Consider the following 19354-nt stretch of genomic DNA (forward strand, 5'->3'; position numbering starts at 1 on the left):
ACAATCTGTTGATAACACACAATGGTTCAAGGCAAAACCAAATGGAGGGAAGTCCTGAGGGATAAGAAGATAAGAATTTGAGTAATCTTTTCTAATCAGGAATAACTTTCATCCAAGATTTCTACAGCTCAATAATTGAAACGTTTCACCCATAGATGGAGTAAGGACACACTTTTCCATTCTTCCTTCCATATCAAGTTAATGTGCGCCCTCTAGTGGACATACCGCAGCACTGAAGGAGCCATTGTTGCACCCTGGCATTGGAGAGAATGAAGCGCAATGGAGATATATTTTGGATGGATGACACAGCCGATAGAAAAACAACGCATGTGTACCATAAGTCATATATTTGTTTATTTTGCGTTCTCAACATTGTCACAGTTGAAGTTTTACAATAACTGGGGTCTTACTGACTCACTATTCACTGTACAAACAGAATGCACATAGAAATGAGGCCGTTCCTGCCTTTCCCCTTTTTTTAATATAACATGTCTCACACTAGACAGAACAGCTTTCAGCATGACATGTGTGTTTTTGTGTGTCTAGAGGGGGTCGTGTGTGTGTGTGAAAACAGCTGAATGTGAATGGCAGCAAACTTTCTAACAGTCTGTTTTTGATATCTACAGCAAATGACAGTTCATTATAATCAGAGGCAGACACAGTCGATATGTGCATACATCACCCCTCTCATGTATCCGTGAGGTGATGAGTATACATCCTGATCTTAACTGCAGATATCAGAATAGTGTACTGATAATATACACATTATGTACAGCTCCTTTTCCTCCTCCCCCCTTGTGTCTTGGTCCCTTTACAGCTTCATACAGACAAACCCTATTTCCAAGCAGTTCATCAGTTTGCACATCCAATCCCTTATTTACACGATGAAAGCTCTCAGCCATCTAACAGAAGTGCAATGGGGTCTTTCTTTTCTTTTTTTTTTAAACGTTTGTAGTTTATACAATGGCTATGTTGGTGAAATGCATGCTGAGCTTTTAATAAGTATCAGCCTTACATGAAACAGCAAGAGCAAGTCAACATCAGGAAATTCCAAATTACTCCAAACGAAAAGACAGAAAATTTACAGGCTGATTTTGTTTTTTCAGTCAGCTCACAGTGAATAGGACACATGATGCATCAGATCCATGCAGTGCATTGTTGGGGTATCTTCTCACACCAAAAGGACTATGGACATTTGAAGCACTACAACACACACTAAAATCAAGTCAATCAACAGGTTCCTTGGTTTAACATCATCCCAAGACTTTAGAATTAAAGGGAAATATGAAATCAATGGAAAGACACATTCAACTGATCATTAATGTCCCATGATATGTCATCTGAGCATTCTTCATTATTAATGAGTTTGCACATGAAGAGAAAGGTGTGTGAATAAGCCTGACTTATGGCGATGGTTTTGTTTGTTAAAATACATTTACAACCTGAATATTGGGAAAAACAGTTTACTGTCACTAATTTACACACTATAATAGATTTTTATTTGTAGAATGTAGAAAGTTAATCTTTACATATACCCAGTTCCTTTGTTCAGTTTGCATTTCTGCTGTATATTATAACTGCATTTCCTGAAAAATGAAAGTGTTCTTTCATATGTGCTTATCCAGCAAAATATTTCTGTTCAGCCCAAAGAGAAGCATATTCCTTTATTAAAATATATACACACATTCCTCTTTCCACTGCGAACTGTGTAAGTATTTATATATTCTTAAATGGAAAAAAAACAAACATTTTTTTCACCTGAATCTCTTCCTGGACAACATGATAACAGACTTTCACTCTTAGTGCAGGTCTGCATTGAACATGATTGCACTTTAACTTGCCATGGTAACACTGATTTGTTATACAATGTGCTGAGGATCGCCTCACATCAATAACTTTACATGCAAAATCACTTACTAGACATTCCACTCCAAAGACTGTACCTCTTCAAGAGCACAAGGACAGCCACATATTAATTTAGCGGAAGAGACTGACTGGGGTCCAAACTAAATAAATAAATAATGATGCAACATCAAAAAAAATAATGGACACAAATGGGAGGGACACCTTGCTTGATCTTAATGTACAAAATCAGAACAAAGATATTGCACATGTGATATAAAACGGTGGAAAAACACTTCACCATATAAGAGCCGATTTAATTTATTCACCAAAACTACATGGTTGGGAAAAGAGAAAAAGGCAAAAGCAAATTTTGTGACTATATTTGATTTTTGGAGTCAAGAAAGCAGCTGTTGCATATGTTAAAGGCAACAGACAATGCAACGTGTTCTGTGGGTTCATTTGCTAGGCAATCTGAGCCATCAAATGTAATGTAAAGATGTCTGTGTAGTCCTTTCAACGCTAATCTTCATCAATTTACACCGTTTGAGCAGCCACAGTATGAGGAGTAAACAGAGAAAAAAAGGGACCCACCAGCCCAGAATATCAACCAGGAGAGTGGACGGGAACGTTTGCTATGAGGCTTCTGCTGCGACAGGCCGACAGCTTGAGGCCCATATGCTACAGCTGCAATCCAGAGGCTCTTTCTGATCCATTTGAAAGGCAAATATCTCCACAACGGATTAATCGGCCAGGCTGAGTGGAAGTTCACTCCTTTCAGATTTACATATCCTGTTACCATAGAGTCAGTATAATACTGATAGATTTCATTTTCACTGATAATAATAGTTGTTGTAAGTATAATCTTACAAATAACTTTACGCACAATATACTGTACATGAAGTCTTGACTAAATAGATTATGCATTAATAATTGGCACATTTATTTATGAGAGCTAGGAGACAACACATATAGCTGTCATCTACAGTAAATACAGCACTAGAACTACTATGACTGAGCCTGTCTACTCAGTTGTTACCTGTCCTTTGATCACGTTAGTGTGAAATGATTATATCTACCTTTTTTTTGTCACTACATATGAGTTCTACAGGAGGCAACAACAAATAGCATTCGTAGCATGGTAGGATCTGCAAACCCAAGAAAGTAGTGTTGAAAGTTAACTGCAGAAAGGCTGTGCACAACATATTGTCATGGGTGTGACAGAGAATACAGTCACGCTCTCCTCTCAGGTTGCCTTTTCCTCCTGATTATGTAGAGGTAAGACGGGCTATTGAAGCGATGAAGCGGCGGGGAGCGGCTTACTGAGGAAACCCTCTTCCCCCATCAGCCGCCACGGCCGAGTGTTGTGCGAGTTTGTGGAAAACAAAGAGCATCTTCCCATTTGGAACCACACCCCAAACCCTGCTGGAGCCAGGCCCTTATCATCAGGCAAACTAGCAAAGGCCCCTGGTGGAAGATTTGAGTCCCATTTCCATCCTGCATATTATTTGGGATCTGGAGGTGAAAAAGGTGACTGTCTGTGTTTTGTTTCCATCACAGCAGCAGTAAAACACAGTGGACAGGCCATAGAGTTATGCTGTCAATCCCTTTGGTGTAAGCACATGTCCCTCCTTTGTTAAGTTCCCTCATTATTTCTCCTTCTCTACCTTCTCTCTTGGTGAGGAACATCACACTACGGTGCTGATGCCACTGTGTTTGGGTTTGGGTCCACCAGGTGCCGAACCCGGCTGCTGACTGTGGTGGTGGGGGGCGTGCTGGGCGTGATGGGAATGCTGGTTGTAATGGCTCTGCTGCGGATGAGTGTGTTGGTGTGCGTGTGCGGTGTAGCCTGGGTGCTGGTGGTACTGTGTGTGTGGCGGGGGGTGGTAGTGGTGGTGGTGGTGGTAAGGCGGGGGGTTCTGTTGGACTTGGCAGTACTGGGCGTGGTGAGCGTGGTGCGGGCCCTGCACTACATGTGCTGCCTGTGCTGTGTGGTGCAGGTTGGTCGGGTGGGGCTTGTGGGATATAAGGGTGGGCTGACCAGGTGCAGGCATTGAAGGGTGACTCTGGGATGAAGGTTTCCCTCGCTTACTGCCAAAGAGCGACCCAAGGATGGAAGTCGAAGCTGAGTTAGGGATGGAGGGGTGGCCGCGGGGTGTGCCCTCCCGTGGGGTGGTGGCTCTCCGGCGTGTGTGAGGACTGCTAATGATGGACCCCTGCAGGATGGAAAAGGTAACAGCACGTCCGTCAGACATAACGCAGTTTTGCAACTTTGCACTACTACACTACAGCACTACGTGGCACCGGCAAGAAGAATTCAGAGATTCTGCTTATTTCAGATAAACAAGTAGCAAAATGTTATAGGGCATGCAAATGAGAAAGTAAAAACTTTTTCAAGATGGGGAGCAGCAACACCATGAATACTTCAGCTTTGGCAAAGACTTCATGATGAGGGGAGCCTCTATTCAAAGGAGCTGTTCTGTTTAAGAGCTAGAGCTGACTGGTTTTCAACAAGACCAAATGCAGATACCATAAAAACAATCATACATCATGACAATAACAAAAGTAGAAAAGACACTTCATCTTCAGTCAGTGTTCCAAACCTGCTAAAAGTCCCACATGCAACTTGTTAAAAGCAACAGAGGCAGAGATTCCACATGCAGAGGATATGACAGGCAAACGCATCATCCGCAGGTCAGCATTCAACCTCAAGTCAGAAGGAAGGAGGAATTCAACTCTCTTGTATGCACTTTTGGACACGCCCCCCCCCCCCTGTTCTGGGCCCATCAACACCTTCTATCCGAGTATAAATTCTCACAATTCTATGTTGCTTTAAAGCTTTTATCCTTTGGCACATGCTTTCTTTTTTTCTAAGACTGGAGAAAGACCATATGACTTCTTTGGAAGTGGAATGAAATTCTCAGGGTTCCAGACTTCAACCCAACACATGAACACATGGACACATGAAATGAGTGGAGGATGGATGAATGAAATCCACATCTTTAAAAAGTCCGTATGAAGCCCAACAGTCGACCTCTGACTACGAAGGCTTTGCTGTTCGCCGAGCCTGACATCGTTTAAAAAGGGAGGTTGTGGAAAAAGAAAGAGGTGAACAGGGAAAAGGCAGCGGGAGATAAAAGCTTCCCACTGCCTGAGAGTTTCAGAGCTACCACCCTGCCACAGAGAAGAAGAAACAAATGAAAACTGACCGCTTGGATGTGATTGAATTGAATGAAAGACAGTAAACTATGACAGACAGGCAACAACGGGAGGTTTCAGAGGGGGGTGTGTGTGGGGGGTGGGAGGGGATTAGTGGAGTCATGCTTGCTTCAAAGATAAAATGTACACTGGTCACACAACATGACCAAAACAGGAGATCTCTGGCTTCCAAACTGGGGCAGGATCAGAGGCAGGCAACCCATGCATGCACACTAACGGAGGCAGGCAGGTTATAAGGCATCCCAGGGAGAAAAATAAATGATCCAAACAAATGGACTGAGTCTATGAAGCAAAGAAGGTGTAAGACCAAAAATAAATGGTGTATTTTGACAGTGCACATCATCACATAGAGAGTAGCTTGGATACCAGCTGCTTCCAACTTACTTCCATATTGCTGTCTAGTGATCCTGCACTGCTGCGACGCCCCCGCTTGCCTGCCCGAGACATGCAATACCACAGATTAGAGATCGACAGCACTCCTGTATCAACTCTAGAGGTTTAGGCAGCCCACCAGTCCCATAGGGGGCAGTGCAGTGGATTGTGACTGTGATTAAGATCCAAATATGGGCAGGGGGGGAGGGGATAAGGCCTGCAAGGGTGGTGGGTGACAGTTGATGGTTACTGCGGCCGTCTTTATGGTGAAGTCACATCTGAAATTTTAATCCAGGCTTCCATCAGATTTGAGAAGACTACAGATTTTGGATTGAATGATTGATGATCACAATCCGTAATGTGGTTCCAAATGCAGGCTTACTGAAGAAATAGTAAATTGTGTGCATATGGTCTCTACTTGCTCTAGTCTGAGAGACCAAGGAAATGTAAGCGGTGCCGTTTTACCCACAGATTGCAGGTTAATAACTAAATACAGGCTTGATATCTAAATTTCCCAGATTTTGTCCTGATAAATTGTGACAAACTTAATGCTGTCGTTAGATGTAGATTTTCATAAAGGGCCAAGGCCGGCTACAAAGCCAGTCTCAGTGGCAGTCACAAAGGAAGAGACATATCAAAAGCAATACAGTGGCTGTTGCACATGGGATGTACAGGCATACAGGGCTGAGGGCGAACAGAGCACTTTAACCATTATTAGGCACACTCAGCCAATGATACATGACCAATAATCACACATAAACAGGAAAATACCTGATGTGTATGGAAATAACAGTAAATACGCATGAAATGGAGTATGGCAGGAAAAGAAAAGAAAACACTTAACGACGAAAATGACCCCACTAACATGCCACATCCTGCATTGAGAACGTAGTGTCAAACACAGGAAACAGGAGGGCGGACACATTATGGGTTCTATAGATCTCTGCACAGGCTGACCTATCGTTTCCCATTGATTTGGAGATCGTAAGGACAAGGCATAATCATATTACCCACAGTGACAACACCCCTAACAGCATTTCCTTACGTTATCGAGTCAATCAACTGATTCACATTGCTGTTATCTGTAAATGAATGAGATGCATTCAAAGTCTATTGTTTCAGAGACAGAACGGTCGGGTTAAGCACCGGTTTTCATGGCTGTGAAATGATCGTTAACCCAGAGACTGAGGTTAAATCTGGACTTGTTGCCGTGGTGTTGATACTACACATCAACAACTGCTCATTGTACTTCACAAATATTCAGCACGTACGTGGGAGGGAACAACCGAATGGTAAATGGTTAATGGAGTCGATAAAACACAAAAGAAGCTCATCGTGGGATGCTAATAATAACTTAGGAATGCAAAAGTGCCAAGTTAAAACAAAGTGACAATCAAAAACGTGAATGGCAGTGTTCATCAACTAATCCAAATGATCAGGGGTGATCAGGACTGCCTGTCAATTTCATTCAGCACTGAGAAGACAGATCTGGAGAAGCCAAATCTTGCTGCATTTCTTTACCGTCGACTCTTTTCTCTTGTAGGTCTGTATTCAGTCTTTAAACTTTATAAAATGGCGGTGAGCCCACGTTAAGACTGCTTAAGCTGCTTACACATAAATAGCAGTGAAATTATGCTGTGGTGACTTCAGATGCCAGACCGAGACCAAGATACATCAACAAAAAACAGTCTCTTTGTTTCTTCTGCTTCAATTCTGATTATTGTCAGAGACTTTGACATGCAAAATGTCCGGATCAAGCAGGACCTGTGTGTTTTTATATTCTTCACTGTTTTGCTGTTATTGGCTGACAGATTTGATTTGGTGTGGCTCCTTCGTCAAAAAGTTTCATGTCTCATGAATGATCATGAGCTAATTGTGGTCTCGTCAACAACCTGATATATTTCTGTTAAACTCTGAGGATGATTCGGCCTTGGTGGAGGTATGTGCTCTCTGATACAGCTGATCTAAAAGGCTTGGCTAAGTTGATGACACATGTTAGCCTTGGTCGGGCCTCAGCACTCAGCTCCTTGTGCGTGTGACACACAAATTGCTTACCACAGCGCAATTTTACTGCAGATTATGTGTAAGCAGCTGGAGTCTCTCAAAAACACAGCATACAAAATAAGTATAACATCAAAGGACACACTGTCCATACCAAACAAGCCAATCATGAGTGTGTGAAAGAGTGGATTTAAAGGGAAATATGGTGCCGTGAAACAACATTTTGCTATTTTTTATCCCCTCAATGTCGCATCAAAACAAGTAAGTTTGTGCTGTACCTGCTTCGGAGAGGTCTCGCAGGGAGCTACTGAGGGCGCTCCGCTTCAGGCCCTCTCCAATGGCATAGGTGTCATCCAGGCTGGCACGGTTCATGTTTCCGTTGCCAGCCTCCTTCTTCAGGCCGGAGCTCTGCGACATGCTGGGCCTCACCACCCCCTTCTGCTTCTCCAGCTCAGCTGCGGATCGGAAACCAGGAGAGACTGAGGTAAGTGTTGGCCAGAAATGTGTAAGTTTCTCTGTAACGCATTCATCCACCATCCACCGGCTTAAACACATAAATGTATCCATAGACACAATCAATCCACACAATAACATCCTGTTCTTATTTATCATGACTGAAAGGCCTTTTGAAAATCCAGGCAAAAAAAAAGCTCTCCCCTCTGGTAGCCATTCTGTGAACTCTGTAAACATTCTCCCTCATAAAATGCAGTTGAGTAATGAGGACCATGCTCTGTTTCTACTTTACACGGCCTGAGTAGACAAAGAGAGGGGGGATGGGAGGGAGAAAAGTCAGCTCACACTCTATCCTGTATTTCTCCATTTCCTGAACCTCAGCAATGGACTCTCGCAGGTCGTCTGTGAACTTCTTGCGGTCCTGGGGGTTGGGCGCGTTAAAGTTGATGAGCACTTTGATGTCTGCACCTGGTATCGCCGACGTGAGCCTGATTCCATTTGGATAATCTGGGCCAGCGTCAAACAGAGAGGAAGAGATATTTAGACACGGACCATTGATCAAAACCAAGTTAAACCACGTTGGGGAGAGTCTGTCTGAAGTTTGGGGCGTATAAACAACGTCACAGCCCATTGCTTTGACTTCTGCCGAATGTGTTGCTGTGCTAAATCAAACCCTGTGGAGGTTGATGTAAACAGTCAGGGGTATGAACTGAACCGTTGTCTGCTACTTACACTGGTTCTCAAACAGTATGACCTGCATCCCGCACAGAGAGAAGGACTGTCTGAAGCTGTACGTCACAGAGTTCTTCTTTTTCTGGAAAATCTTGGTTACCTGATAGCATGCGGAGAAGAGAGTAATGTGAGAGCTGGAGAGGAGAGGAGAGGAGAGGAGAGGAGAGGAGAGGTGGGGATGGGGGCATTACCACTAGGAGGTCGTTGAACAGGAAGATCTCCCGCTGGTGCAGGCCCAGCTTCTGGAGCTTGTTGGGGTCTGGCACTTCAAACAGGCGGCAGTAACACACCAGTCGGCGATGAGGCAGAGACAGGACCTAAAGGCAGAGAAGGGTGGACACCAACATGTTAGAGGTCATTATGGCCTCAGAAGTGAACCCCATCCACACAGAGGGTGCATGTATGGGTGCATGTACTGACAATTAAAGAGGGCCTCTCAATGTACAAAAATGCCTGAAATCTTTCATGCTTACAAACTCAATATTATCCATAATACATGTTCTCAAAGCTTCTACGTACTGCGAGTACAAATCTAATGATTTCTTTCCTCATACAACATGCATACATAAAGAGAATTCTCGTTATTGTTAGATGTAGAATATTAATTTCAATGTGAGATGAAGGATTCTGCCCTCACATACATTTTAGAGCTTACATTTCCATATCATTCTGTGCTTGAGGGGGATCTGTGTGATGTGCACTGAATGCCATATTCACCCTGCCGGGCTTAAAACTGGTCAACACTGCAGCTCAGTGCCACCCAGGAATTTATGTCTGTTGACTCTGCCTACAAAGTACAGCCAATGCCTGCTCATCTCAGTAACAGACGTGGCACTTTAGGGCCAGAGGTTCTGGGCTTCAGGTAATCCAACACTACCAGTAACCTGCATGAGGTGGATTAAGTGTAATGTGTAGATACAAAGGGAGCATGTGTGTCTGTGCGCACACCTTTCCATGAATGATAAATGATCAAATACAGCATGAATTATAGATATTTAGCCTACTTACACATCCCAGGCCGTGGTGGAGAGAGCCAATCTAAAAACAGAAGACAGAGGAGATGTTAAATGCAGCTGTACAGTTTAAATGCCTCAGAGCATTAAATCCAAAAGCATGCAGATGAATGTCTCCTGCTGGGCCTGTATAAGAGTACGTCCTTGAGGACTGAACAGCTATAATAAGTTGGGAGTGAGATACACACGCCTGATGGGTTTTCTCTGCTGCTGGACTCTACAGAGTGTGTATATAGAATGAAAACAGATCCTCCCTTAGAAGCCCACTTTGAGCAGCACTCATGAACATAGCCATAATGGAGAGCAACTCCAATGTAGTTTTTGTGTTAAAGTGATTCACTGAATGTCCTCCCGGGCTTTTAATTCAGGGGCTAAATTGCGATGAGGGATCATATTTTTTAAACACATTCAATTATTAACTGGCTCAGCAGAAGAGACGCCATCCAAATGCTAAACTGACAGAAAGTCTTCCGTACGGGACAAACCGTCTCCCTGGTGCTGAATAGGTTAATCAGCTTTAACCTTCACACATGAAAGAAACATCACTGGCTGCAGAACAATGCAGGCACGCTGCTCCACAACGCCGCCAGGGACGCCAGTCAGCACAAAATGTGATACTGGCTTCTACCCAGCACAAATACAAATCAACCGACTATTATACCGATGATTACTGGATCAGTGGATTAATGTAATGCATCTTAGGGGACAAGCAGTTTATAAAAGGGAATATCATTTGCTAGAATAGTAGTTGAGTGCCTGTTTTTCAGATGACTGCGGTACTGGATGACACCTCTCAAGGGCTTTGGGTGCATTAAAGTCAAGAGCGTGAAGGGCTAAACCCAGACTGAACCACACAAACACATCATTTTAACCCCCTGTTCCCTCTATGCTTTTCACACAAGACGTACGTTGACTCTACAAATACGGGATTGAGGAGACAGGAAATGCAAAATTCAGAGAGCTGACACTATTCCGACAGATGTATTCGTAAGCTTTGATCGAGCAATACTCACCGGTTTCTTTCCCACAATGAGCTTCTCCACCTTCTGCACCTGTGATACGTGGTCCTCATTGGTCTTCAGCTCCCGTTTACGGATCCTCTCGTAGATTCCAACCAGAGTCTCTCTTGGAATATCCTCCCCATCATCCACACCTGACGCACAGGGGAACGCCGAGTTATTAGACACAGTATGAAACACACACATATACAACATGAATGGAACACACATTCGTCAAAGAACATGACCTCAGAAGTATGTTAGTATATCAGAAAGTATGTGAAGAAGTTTTAACACAGTCAAACATAGAATATTACTGTTTATTCACATCTGCAGATAATACAATATATAATACAACGCCATCACTATTCTAGGTGCATCCACAGGGTCACATTTAAGTTTATATGACCCCAAATAAACATATATAATGCTTAAACATATATAATGCATGATTAATACTTTATGTTCCTGTAGGCTCATGATTTGTATGTAAATATACTCTGGAAATACAAAGTCCATTTCATTTTTGTGTAGCGTATAAGCACATCCAGAACAAAAAGGTACATACTGTATACTTAGATGAATATGTAGGTGTTGTGTTTGTCACCGTATTTAACATAAAGCCCTTGCGGCCCTGTAGTTTTGGTCTAACAGAAAGGGTCCACACCCTGTAACCTGCCTGCCTGGGACCAACATATGCGTCTCTTTCTATTTCCATGGAAAATTCTTTGAACATTGTCTCAACAACGCCCTCTAATCCTTTCATTTCCCAAACAGTTGCATATAAATATTTGGTCCTTCAACCAGAGTCACATGTACAGATCCATTCAGCCCACGGTAGTTGTCCATGCGTACTGTATGCGTGTTTAAATTGCAGCCTTCTTTACCTCTGAGATTCTTGATGAAGTCCTCCAGCTTCATCTTCCTCTCAGGCTTGACATTGGGGCTGTACATGTCCGTGTTGAGGAGGATGATGGCGAAGGCCAGGATGAAGATGGTGTCGGGGTTCCTGAACTGCCGCACCACTGTGGGGTTACAGATGCAGTAGCGCTGGCTAGAGAAAGGAAAGGAGAGACCAGCGTCAGACGTGACAGATGACAGACCGAACATGCACAGAGGAGACGTGAAGGCGGCGCTGACGTGATCTCAGCGGTGATTAAGTTCGGTCAAGCAGCAGTAATGTAAGGATGGCTTCATTTATGCATCAACACAGCTATACAATACAGCCGGAAGAACACCGGCAGAAAACTAATTTCTCTCCTTTCTGTTGTCAGTCTTTCCTTTTTCATTCTTTCTCACTTTTGCCTCCTTCACTCTATCCTTTCTTCTTTCCTTAGAAATTCCAAACCTTGACCGCTAGTTTCAGTTTTCCCAAGTCAAAGTCCTTTGCTGTGCTCATCAGTGCTTCCAGATTGCCTTTCCCTCGGGCTGCTCAGTGTTACGTCCCCTACGTTGAGGTGCCATCTGTCAGTGTGTGAACGAACCTGTAGGCTTCGATGAGGCGCTCCACTTTCTGGGCCTCCCCCTGCACGCGGATATGATTCTGGAATTTCCTGAGGGCCTCGTCCAGCTCCATACTCTGGAAGTCCATCTCATCTACCACACAGCTGGTACACACAGAGAGGAAGCGGCAGAGAGGGAGAGAGATAATGAAATAAGAGGACGCAATCAAACACTATCATGCGATAACAAGACACTCTACAGTTACCACAGTCACAAGACTTTTAAAGATGCATAAAACTTAGAGGGCTTAGATTACATCAAGTGGGATATCTCTGTGTTTGGGAAAGAGGATGTCACAGGGGATTTCAAGTAACATTTGTACAAGCAGTAATCCTTATCACCTGCAGCATCTTAATGAGACAGGGTTTCAGGGAGATTTTGTGCTCTCCTTCTCTCTCTTTTTCCATTATTAAATTCTCTTCAGTTACTTTCCGGCACATACCAAACTTCAGTAAAACACATTTTCTGTGCCCCAAATAACTTCAGCATGTGTTGCAATTTAGACTGATTTTTATTCGGAGAGATTTTGATCTGTCCTCTGATGACTCATGGCTGTGTTTGGGGGACGTTAGGGGAAGATCATACTCACTCCAAGACGTCCCTGTTGAACTGTTTCTGCCTGTTGCCGAGGAATTCACCAATCATCTGCCTGCTCAGACCTTTCCTCTGCAACAGGAAGTGGGCCACACCCACTGGTGTATCAGGGATGAATCCCCTCTCAGTCAGGTACTGGATGCCCTTCTCTGGCTTCCTGGAAAATCCAACATTGAGAGGAAATTATGTCTTGATGAGGTGTGAAGATGTTGGAACCAAATATTGTTCAAATTCTCCCATTTTTATGATTCATGATAATTCCATGTGAATGAAGGAGAGTCTGCGTCCCCTCTCTTGTTTGCATTATTATGAAAGTTTGTTTCATTCCCCGACTACTGGAAACGCACCGTCACGAAATAGATGGTTAATCTTTAACCATTATGGCGTAATTGTATGGACAGGAATTGAGTGAAAGGGGAAAACAATTCTACTAAATTAACGATTTCTAAAGAATCATTACAGAAATGAAACATAGACAAAGAAATAGTATAGTAGAAAAAGTATATGCTCCATAAATGTATAGCTGTTACACTGGAATCAAACTAACTACAATTTACATTATGTTCATAGTTTATTCTATTGAGCAATTATATTTCTTTATATTTGAATTAAAATGAATTAACTAGTGAGTATTGAATTGATGACTGCAGATGACCTGCTTCTCTTCCGCACACTGAGAACCACACACCGGTCATGCATGTGCTCCATCAGAGCCGAGTACCTACTTGTTGAAGAGGTTCAGGCCGATGCGGTAGTGCCTCTTTCGGATAACATCGTTGCTGAAGATGGGCGAGTCCCAGCTGTTGCGAGTCTCCTTGTGATAGGTCTGCTTGCTGAGCGTTTGCTCTCGTAGGCTGTCTCTCGACGAGGACTCGGAGCTGCAGTTGATGGTGTCGTTGGAGTTAGACGTGCTGTTGATGCTGTCGTTGTCCCCATCAGAGAAGTCCGATTCTGACTTACTCTGTCGGTTGGCAGAGCCGTTGATGGCTAGATGGCTTTCCAGCTGGCGGTGGCGGTGGCGTAAAGGTGCGTCATCCTCCCGGGGGGGAGCTCGAGGCGGGGGTCCATGGGAAATGTGTTTGGGGCTCGCCTGGGATGATGTTACAATGTGGCTGTGGGGGTCATACGGAGGCGGCCGTTTGACAGAGCCACGGTCAGAGCGGTCGCTGAGCTCTGCGGAGCTGTCACTGGGAGGTTCTATAGTGAGCAGTGGAAGATGGTCCATTCTAAGACGCTGCTCCTGGCACTCCAGAGAGGGAGTACTGCGGCAGCTGGTGTCTGTGTCACGGCCCTCGTCTTTAGGGTCAATAGGCCAGTAGTCCTGGGAGGAATTGACTGAACGCAGACGCAAGTCGGATTCCATACTGGAGGGCTGGTCTCCTGACCTCGAAAGACCAATGGAGGGGCACATATCCTCCTCGTCAATAAACAGAGTTACATCACTGTAGGATGCCAAAGTCTCATCGTGCATGCGCCCAGCTGCCCTGCGGTGGGACTTCACCTGAAAGGGCACTTCCCTCGCTACTTCAGGGCAGCCAATGGATTCTGGGTCTGGGCCCTCATCCCCCTGAAGGCTGCGACAGTTCAGTGCATCATCTATTGACTCAGCCAAAGACTTGACCTGCCTGGAAAAGGCATCCTCCAGCTCTGTGATGGCGTCTGAAAGGTCACCCTGTGGGGCTGGGTGGGGTGCCATGTTGGCCTGCTGGTGAACCTCTATATCGCCACATTCAGTCTGCACCATGGACAGCGGGGTGCCATCCTCCGTCATGGACACCTGCCTCCCTTCAAAGTAGGAGCTGTGGACTTTCTCAGGGCCCTCAAAGGAAAGCTGCATCCTCATGTTGGAGAGTACAATGCGCCTGGACATGCGGTTCTCAGACATAGAGCTCCTGAGGCGTTCAAAGTTCTTGTTCATCTGGTATTGTCGGAAGGCTGTCTGGATGGTGCGAGCCGCATGCCTGGTTATGAAGCGCCCACCATATTTACGCTCCAGCATCTCCACCTACAGAGAAGATATTAAATTAATGAATTTGCTACCAATGAAATGTTTCACTGCATTTTATCTGGGGTACAAATAAAAGCAGCTGGGTTTCTTACAAAAAACGCACAACAGCCAAAAACTGAGAAGCAACTAATACTAAACACTAAGAAACTCTAAAGTGAACCAACAGGTGAAGTTCTGTGTGAGTACCTGTTTGTCCTGCAGGTCAGCAGAGAGCTCATAGCTCTCAGAGAGCGAGCGAGAGCGCTTGATAGCCTCCTCTTCAGCCTGCTTACGAAGGATAGACTGTGAGTGCTGGAGCTTCGGGCGGCGGGGCCTCTGAGGCCCGGGCTGGACCCCGTGGCCAGAAAGGGGGCTGTCGAATCGATCGGGGCTGATAGCTGAGCCGTGGGTCACTGGACCCTGGCCATAGCTGGCTCCACCGTCCAGGGAAGGGCCACTCTCATTGGGCCGTCCATCCCCTTCCACACTGCAAGAGAGGAAATGTTTATTTTAACACCCGCAGACATAAAAGACATTTCATCTTCTTGAAAAATAACAATTACATTTGCAGACAGAATGTGATTCAGCATTAACTAATTCTTTCAGCTGTTTAAGAGGTTAAGAGGCTACGTTTAAGAGTCCACCAAGCATGGGTGGAGAGATGGAAATGGAAATGATAGCGAATACACTGATCTTATCTGCCGTATTACTGGAAAACCTCATCAGGAAGTTATTTTGCTAAATTGAATGGATGTTTCCGAACTTTTGGGTTATAGTCTCAATGTTGGCCTTAGGTAGGCTTCAGAATTTGAATCCCTTAAAACTGTATAAGATTGAATCAATGTACCCTATGTTCAGCAAAGCATTTCTAAAGCACCATTAAAATCATTCAAAAGAGAAGCACATCACAGAAAGGAGAAGTGCAGAGTCAGTGGTGCGAGCGCGGTCAGGGGCGTATGTGTGTGTAAATAAGTGCAGCCATTTCACAGAAGTGCTGATTCCACAACTCCATGATATACAGCCAACATTTCAGCCAGCGCTATACGTTGATTAAAATACTGGTTTGTACAATTGGTATTAGAAATATGACTACGAATGCCAGAGATTTAGCACGAGCAGAGAATAAAACTGTCACACACACACTCCCAAAAATGAAGTACCTCCAACCACTCATTGTCCAAAGACACACAATGGAACAAATGAAAGGCTACTCACTCACTCTTACATTCTGCAGTACTAGGAGAGGACTGCTTTTGGCGGAAAGACCTCCTGTTCTCTATAAAATGCCAACTCTTCCTCCATATTTTGTCCACCATTCTCCCAGGCAGGTCCAGAGTGCACACAACTCCTCCAGGAAACCGAAGTCTCTGCCACCTTAAGGGGCCAATCAGTGACCGATGACGATTACATCATGTTTGCCAGAGACAAGTCACTGTTCCAATAGAGGTTACAAAGTCCAGTTTAGAGTGGAGTGAAAAAAACAAATAAAGGTTTAACAGTCGTTTACCACCAGCTTAAGATGAGCTGGTGCTCAATAAATGACTTCACACTAACTTTCATTACTTCATCTGTGGTACAGCATGTTCACACTGTTGGTCAGGCAGTGTAATGTTTGTTTGAGTAATGACTTGCCACACCCATACACTGTACACAGACCACTTCCTTCATTAGCAGCCCAGAATTCGTCATTCAAGCATGAACAGCACATTGCAAAAATAGAAATGAAACTGAACTGGTCAAAGGTTCACTGATCTAATTTACTTATTTTAACCCCCCGGTTCGCATATTGTGACATTAAAATTGGTTGTCCTACGTGCTGAGCTTGCTTTAAAAAAAGAAGAAGCCCACTTAATGAATTCAAGCTCAGGGATATTTGCTGGCACAGCCGTCTACAAGCTTCTGTTGTAAATCTAAATCCTACATCCTTTTCTCTCTCTCTCTCTCTCTCTCTCTCTCTCTCTCTCTCTTTCCTCTATTAACAGACGTCATGAAAACGTAAAATAAAATCGAATCGTCTATTATTAAAAGATTTGACTCGTACATTTAAGGATTACGAAAATGGCTTCAGGCTCTACGTTGGCTGTGAATCTAGCTCTAATAAATACTTTTTAGAATAAACTACTTCCTAGAATAGACGCTGCTTTGTCACCGCTACAGCTAAACCAACTCCATCTCCAACCAAACATTTGACTGTAAAATACTTAAACATGTCGGTTTGCTGTGGCTGCCAAAGTACCACCAAGGAAACAGCAGATCGACACCCAGAGAGTGTTTAGTCTGGATGGGGTTTGGCTGCACATGAATATATTACCATGTCCTCAAAGTGCATTTGCTTCTACCAAATCCAGAACAAACCAGTGCAGCAGAGTGAATTCTGGTGACAGTTTAAGTGCATCACATTTAGTGCCCTCCCTCTCCTCTGTTAGGGTGGAGATGACCCACTCAGGGTCAGCCAAGGCAAATGGGACACAAGATAAAGATGCCTGTAGTAGATATACACAACGTCTGACCCAGCAGGCAGCTTTGGGGCTATACGAGGAATAACACAAATCCCAATACGACACGGTGGAAATCATACTTCCTTGTCCAATCACCACGACGGGGATGAATTGCCGCAACCATCTGTCTCTGCAAACTGTGAGACAGCCATCCCTGGAGTTTCAGAGTCACACCTCGCATGCTGTCACAGCACCAGAATGCAGGCAGTGATGTGTTTTGCTCGGCTTCTTGACAGCGTAGACGTTTTTATGATGTCTCAGTCAAAAGATGGATTACGGAGCGGGTTAAACTGACGTTAAAAGGTATTGTTTGGGTACGCCGGTAAATTTGACAGAATAATGATGGGAATAAGAATCAAGTCTGTGTGTGAAATCATTGAAAATACAATAACCTACTGGATGCTTTTAATAGCTATTACAGTGCTCCTCTGGGGGTGTGTTCCTTAGCCTGTCACCTCAGAAAACATCGGAGAGATAAACCCAAAACTATCGCTACCAGGCTTGTTTATCCAGCTGAATCTGACATCTTTCATTTCAGTTTCTCTCTCTGCTTCATTTTCTCCCAAACCAAACATTCAGCCTCCATATGGGACTTTGGGAGTGCATAAGACAGAGACAGGGAGGGAAAGAGAAAGAGAACAAACGCCGTTGTAATTTTTTGCTCTGAGGTCATTGAGAACTCTAAACAGTGAGGTCAGCCGCTCATGATGGCGGGAAAAGGGGCGGAAAAAAAGCAAAGAAAAACAGGGCAGCATTTGGAGAGCCGATGTTGCGGGGCTGTGATGGATGATGAAAAGGAGAAGCGGTGAACTAAGAGCAGGGCAGGATATTGTGACACAGAACGCTGTCTAGTACAAACAGAACTTCAACTTTCATGTTAACATGTTGTACGTATAATCAGAGAGGATTTTGGAGCTGATGCAACGAGGTGATGGATGAATCCACGACGGACTACACTTCCTGATTCTATCTTTACGGCCCTTGAAATATGATCTCCCTGTATTAGCAACTACTACCCAATGGTGTCTGTCCGTCTGTCTCGCTCTTTATTCCACCAGGAGCCCCTCGTCATTCTGATCGAGGCATGGATAAGCATGTCAGCTCAGCTGGCAGTGATTTTCAGACAAGGGATCCAGGGTATTTGGGGGGTGTGTGTGTGTGTGTGTGTGTGTGTGTGTGGACCATCTCTCTTTCCTCCCTCCTTCCCCCTCAACACATCCTGAACAAACAGGCTCGAGCCCCTGCCCAGGCCTCAACCCATTCCATCAGTGGGACCTGAGGGAGAAACATTCCTCCATCCCGGAAAAGAGGAGTCACATCTACAGGAGTTCTGGGAATAGAAGAAGGCTAATGAAGTGCAGGCTGCAGCTAAGAGGGAAGACAGAGTTGTAGTGTGGAACTTACCTACGTCCCAAACTCTGACAGAGAAGTCTATGAGGCGTAGTATGCCAGCATGTTTTTCCACTTAACTTCAAATTGTCAAACTTCTAAGCTATTAGTCTCTTCAGAATAATAACATTTTCAATTGTGACGTTTGAAACTCAAAGCAAGGAGAAATACGATAAAAACACATTTCAGTTCTCGGTGTGTTTACATACACTGTTATGATCAAACCGTTTCCGCTTTTGACACTAATTGGATTTTATATAAATCGTGCCTGACAGCTGCTTAGCGGTACTACTGAGGAAGAGGAAGATGATAAATGGCCTTCTTGCACATAAATACTAATTCTAGTATCTCCGTTAAATTCAAGACAAGCCCCGTATATTATATATGATATTATAAACTGTATTTGAGAGGAAGAAATGAAATAAAAAAATCCTTTAATCCAAGGAGTTTGTGCTTGATATTACATTGTTAACATTTATTAAATATTTCTGCAGTTAAAAAAGTTAACACTCGAAAGAAAACAAATAACTCTTCTCATTGTGAACTTTTGCGGTGCAATATCTGCTCATATCAAAAATAAATAAATAAATACATACATAAAGTCATGTTGCTGGAGTTTGTGTAGTTTAAGAGTTGGAGATCTGTTGAACGAAGGCGTCTTTGTTTACAATAACGCTTAAGTTGACAATGAAATCAACTCGCTTTATGGAGGGAGTGAGGTGGTGTGTGTGTGTGTGTGTGTGTGTGTGTGTG

At 44.0% G+C, this 19354-nt stretch overlaps 1 protein-coding gene across 7 annotated transcripts in view; it reads right to left on the reverse strand.

The window, feature by feature from the left end:
- Positions 1-332: 332 nt before the first annotated feature.
- The window catches only part of iqsec1a (IQ motif and Sec7 domain ArfGEF 1a), a 76841-nt gene continuing 57819 nt past the window's right edge, over positions 333-19354 (reverse strand). For 5 of the 7 annotated variants that reach the window (XM_076166397.1, XM_076166398.1, XM_076166402.1 and 2 more), the window contains 13 exons: positions 14922-15201; positions 13453-14732; positions 12723-12884; positions 12115-12237; positions 11518-11684; positions 10646-10785; positions 9628-9657; positions 8811-8936; positions 8620-8719; positions 8233-8394; positions 7713-7889; positions 5446-5495; positions 333-4058 (listed from right to left, as the gene is read on the reverse strand). In XM_076166397.1, the coding sequence (XP_076022512.1) occupies positions 3531-4058; positions 5446-5495; positions 7713-7889; positions 8233-8394; positions 8620-8719; positions 8811-8936; positions 9628-9657; positions 10646-10785; positions 11518-11684; positions 12115-12237; positions 12723-12884; positions 13453-14732; positions 14922-15201 (3325 nt within the window). In that variant the 3' untranslated portion in view covers positions 333-3530. Of the gene's footprint in view, positions 4059-5445; positions 5496-7712; positions 7890-8232; positions 8395-8619; positions 8720-8810; positions 8937-9627; positions 9658-10645; positions 10786-11517; positions 11685-12114; positions 12238-12722; positions 12885-13452; positions 14733-14921; positions 15202-15929; positions 16468-19354 lie in introns of those variants that run through there. The other 2 variants (XM_076166399.1, XM_076166401.1) reach the window with 2 other exon arrangements.

This window comes from Genypterus blacodes, unplaced genomic scaffold, assembly GCF_046128005.1.
Source record: "Genypterus blacodes isolate CSIRO-AG114 ecotype Tasmania unplaced genomic scaffold, CSIRO-AGI_Gbla_v1 ptg000156l_1, whole genome shotgun sequence".
Lineage (NCBI taxonomy): Eukaryota > Metazoa > Chordata > Actinopteri > Ophidiiformes > Ophidiidae > Genypterus > Genypterus blacodes.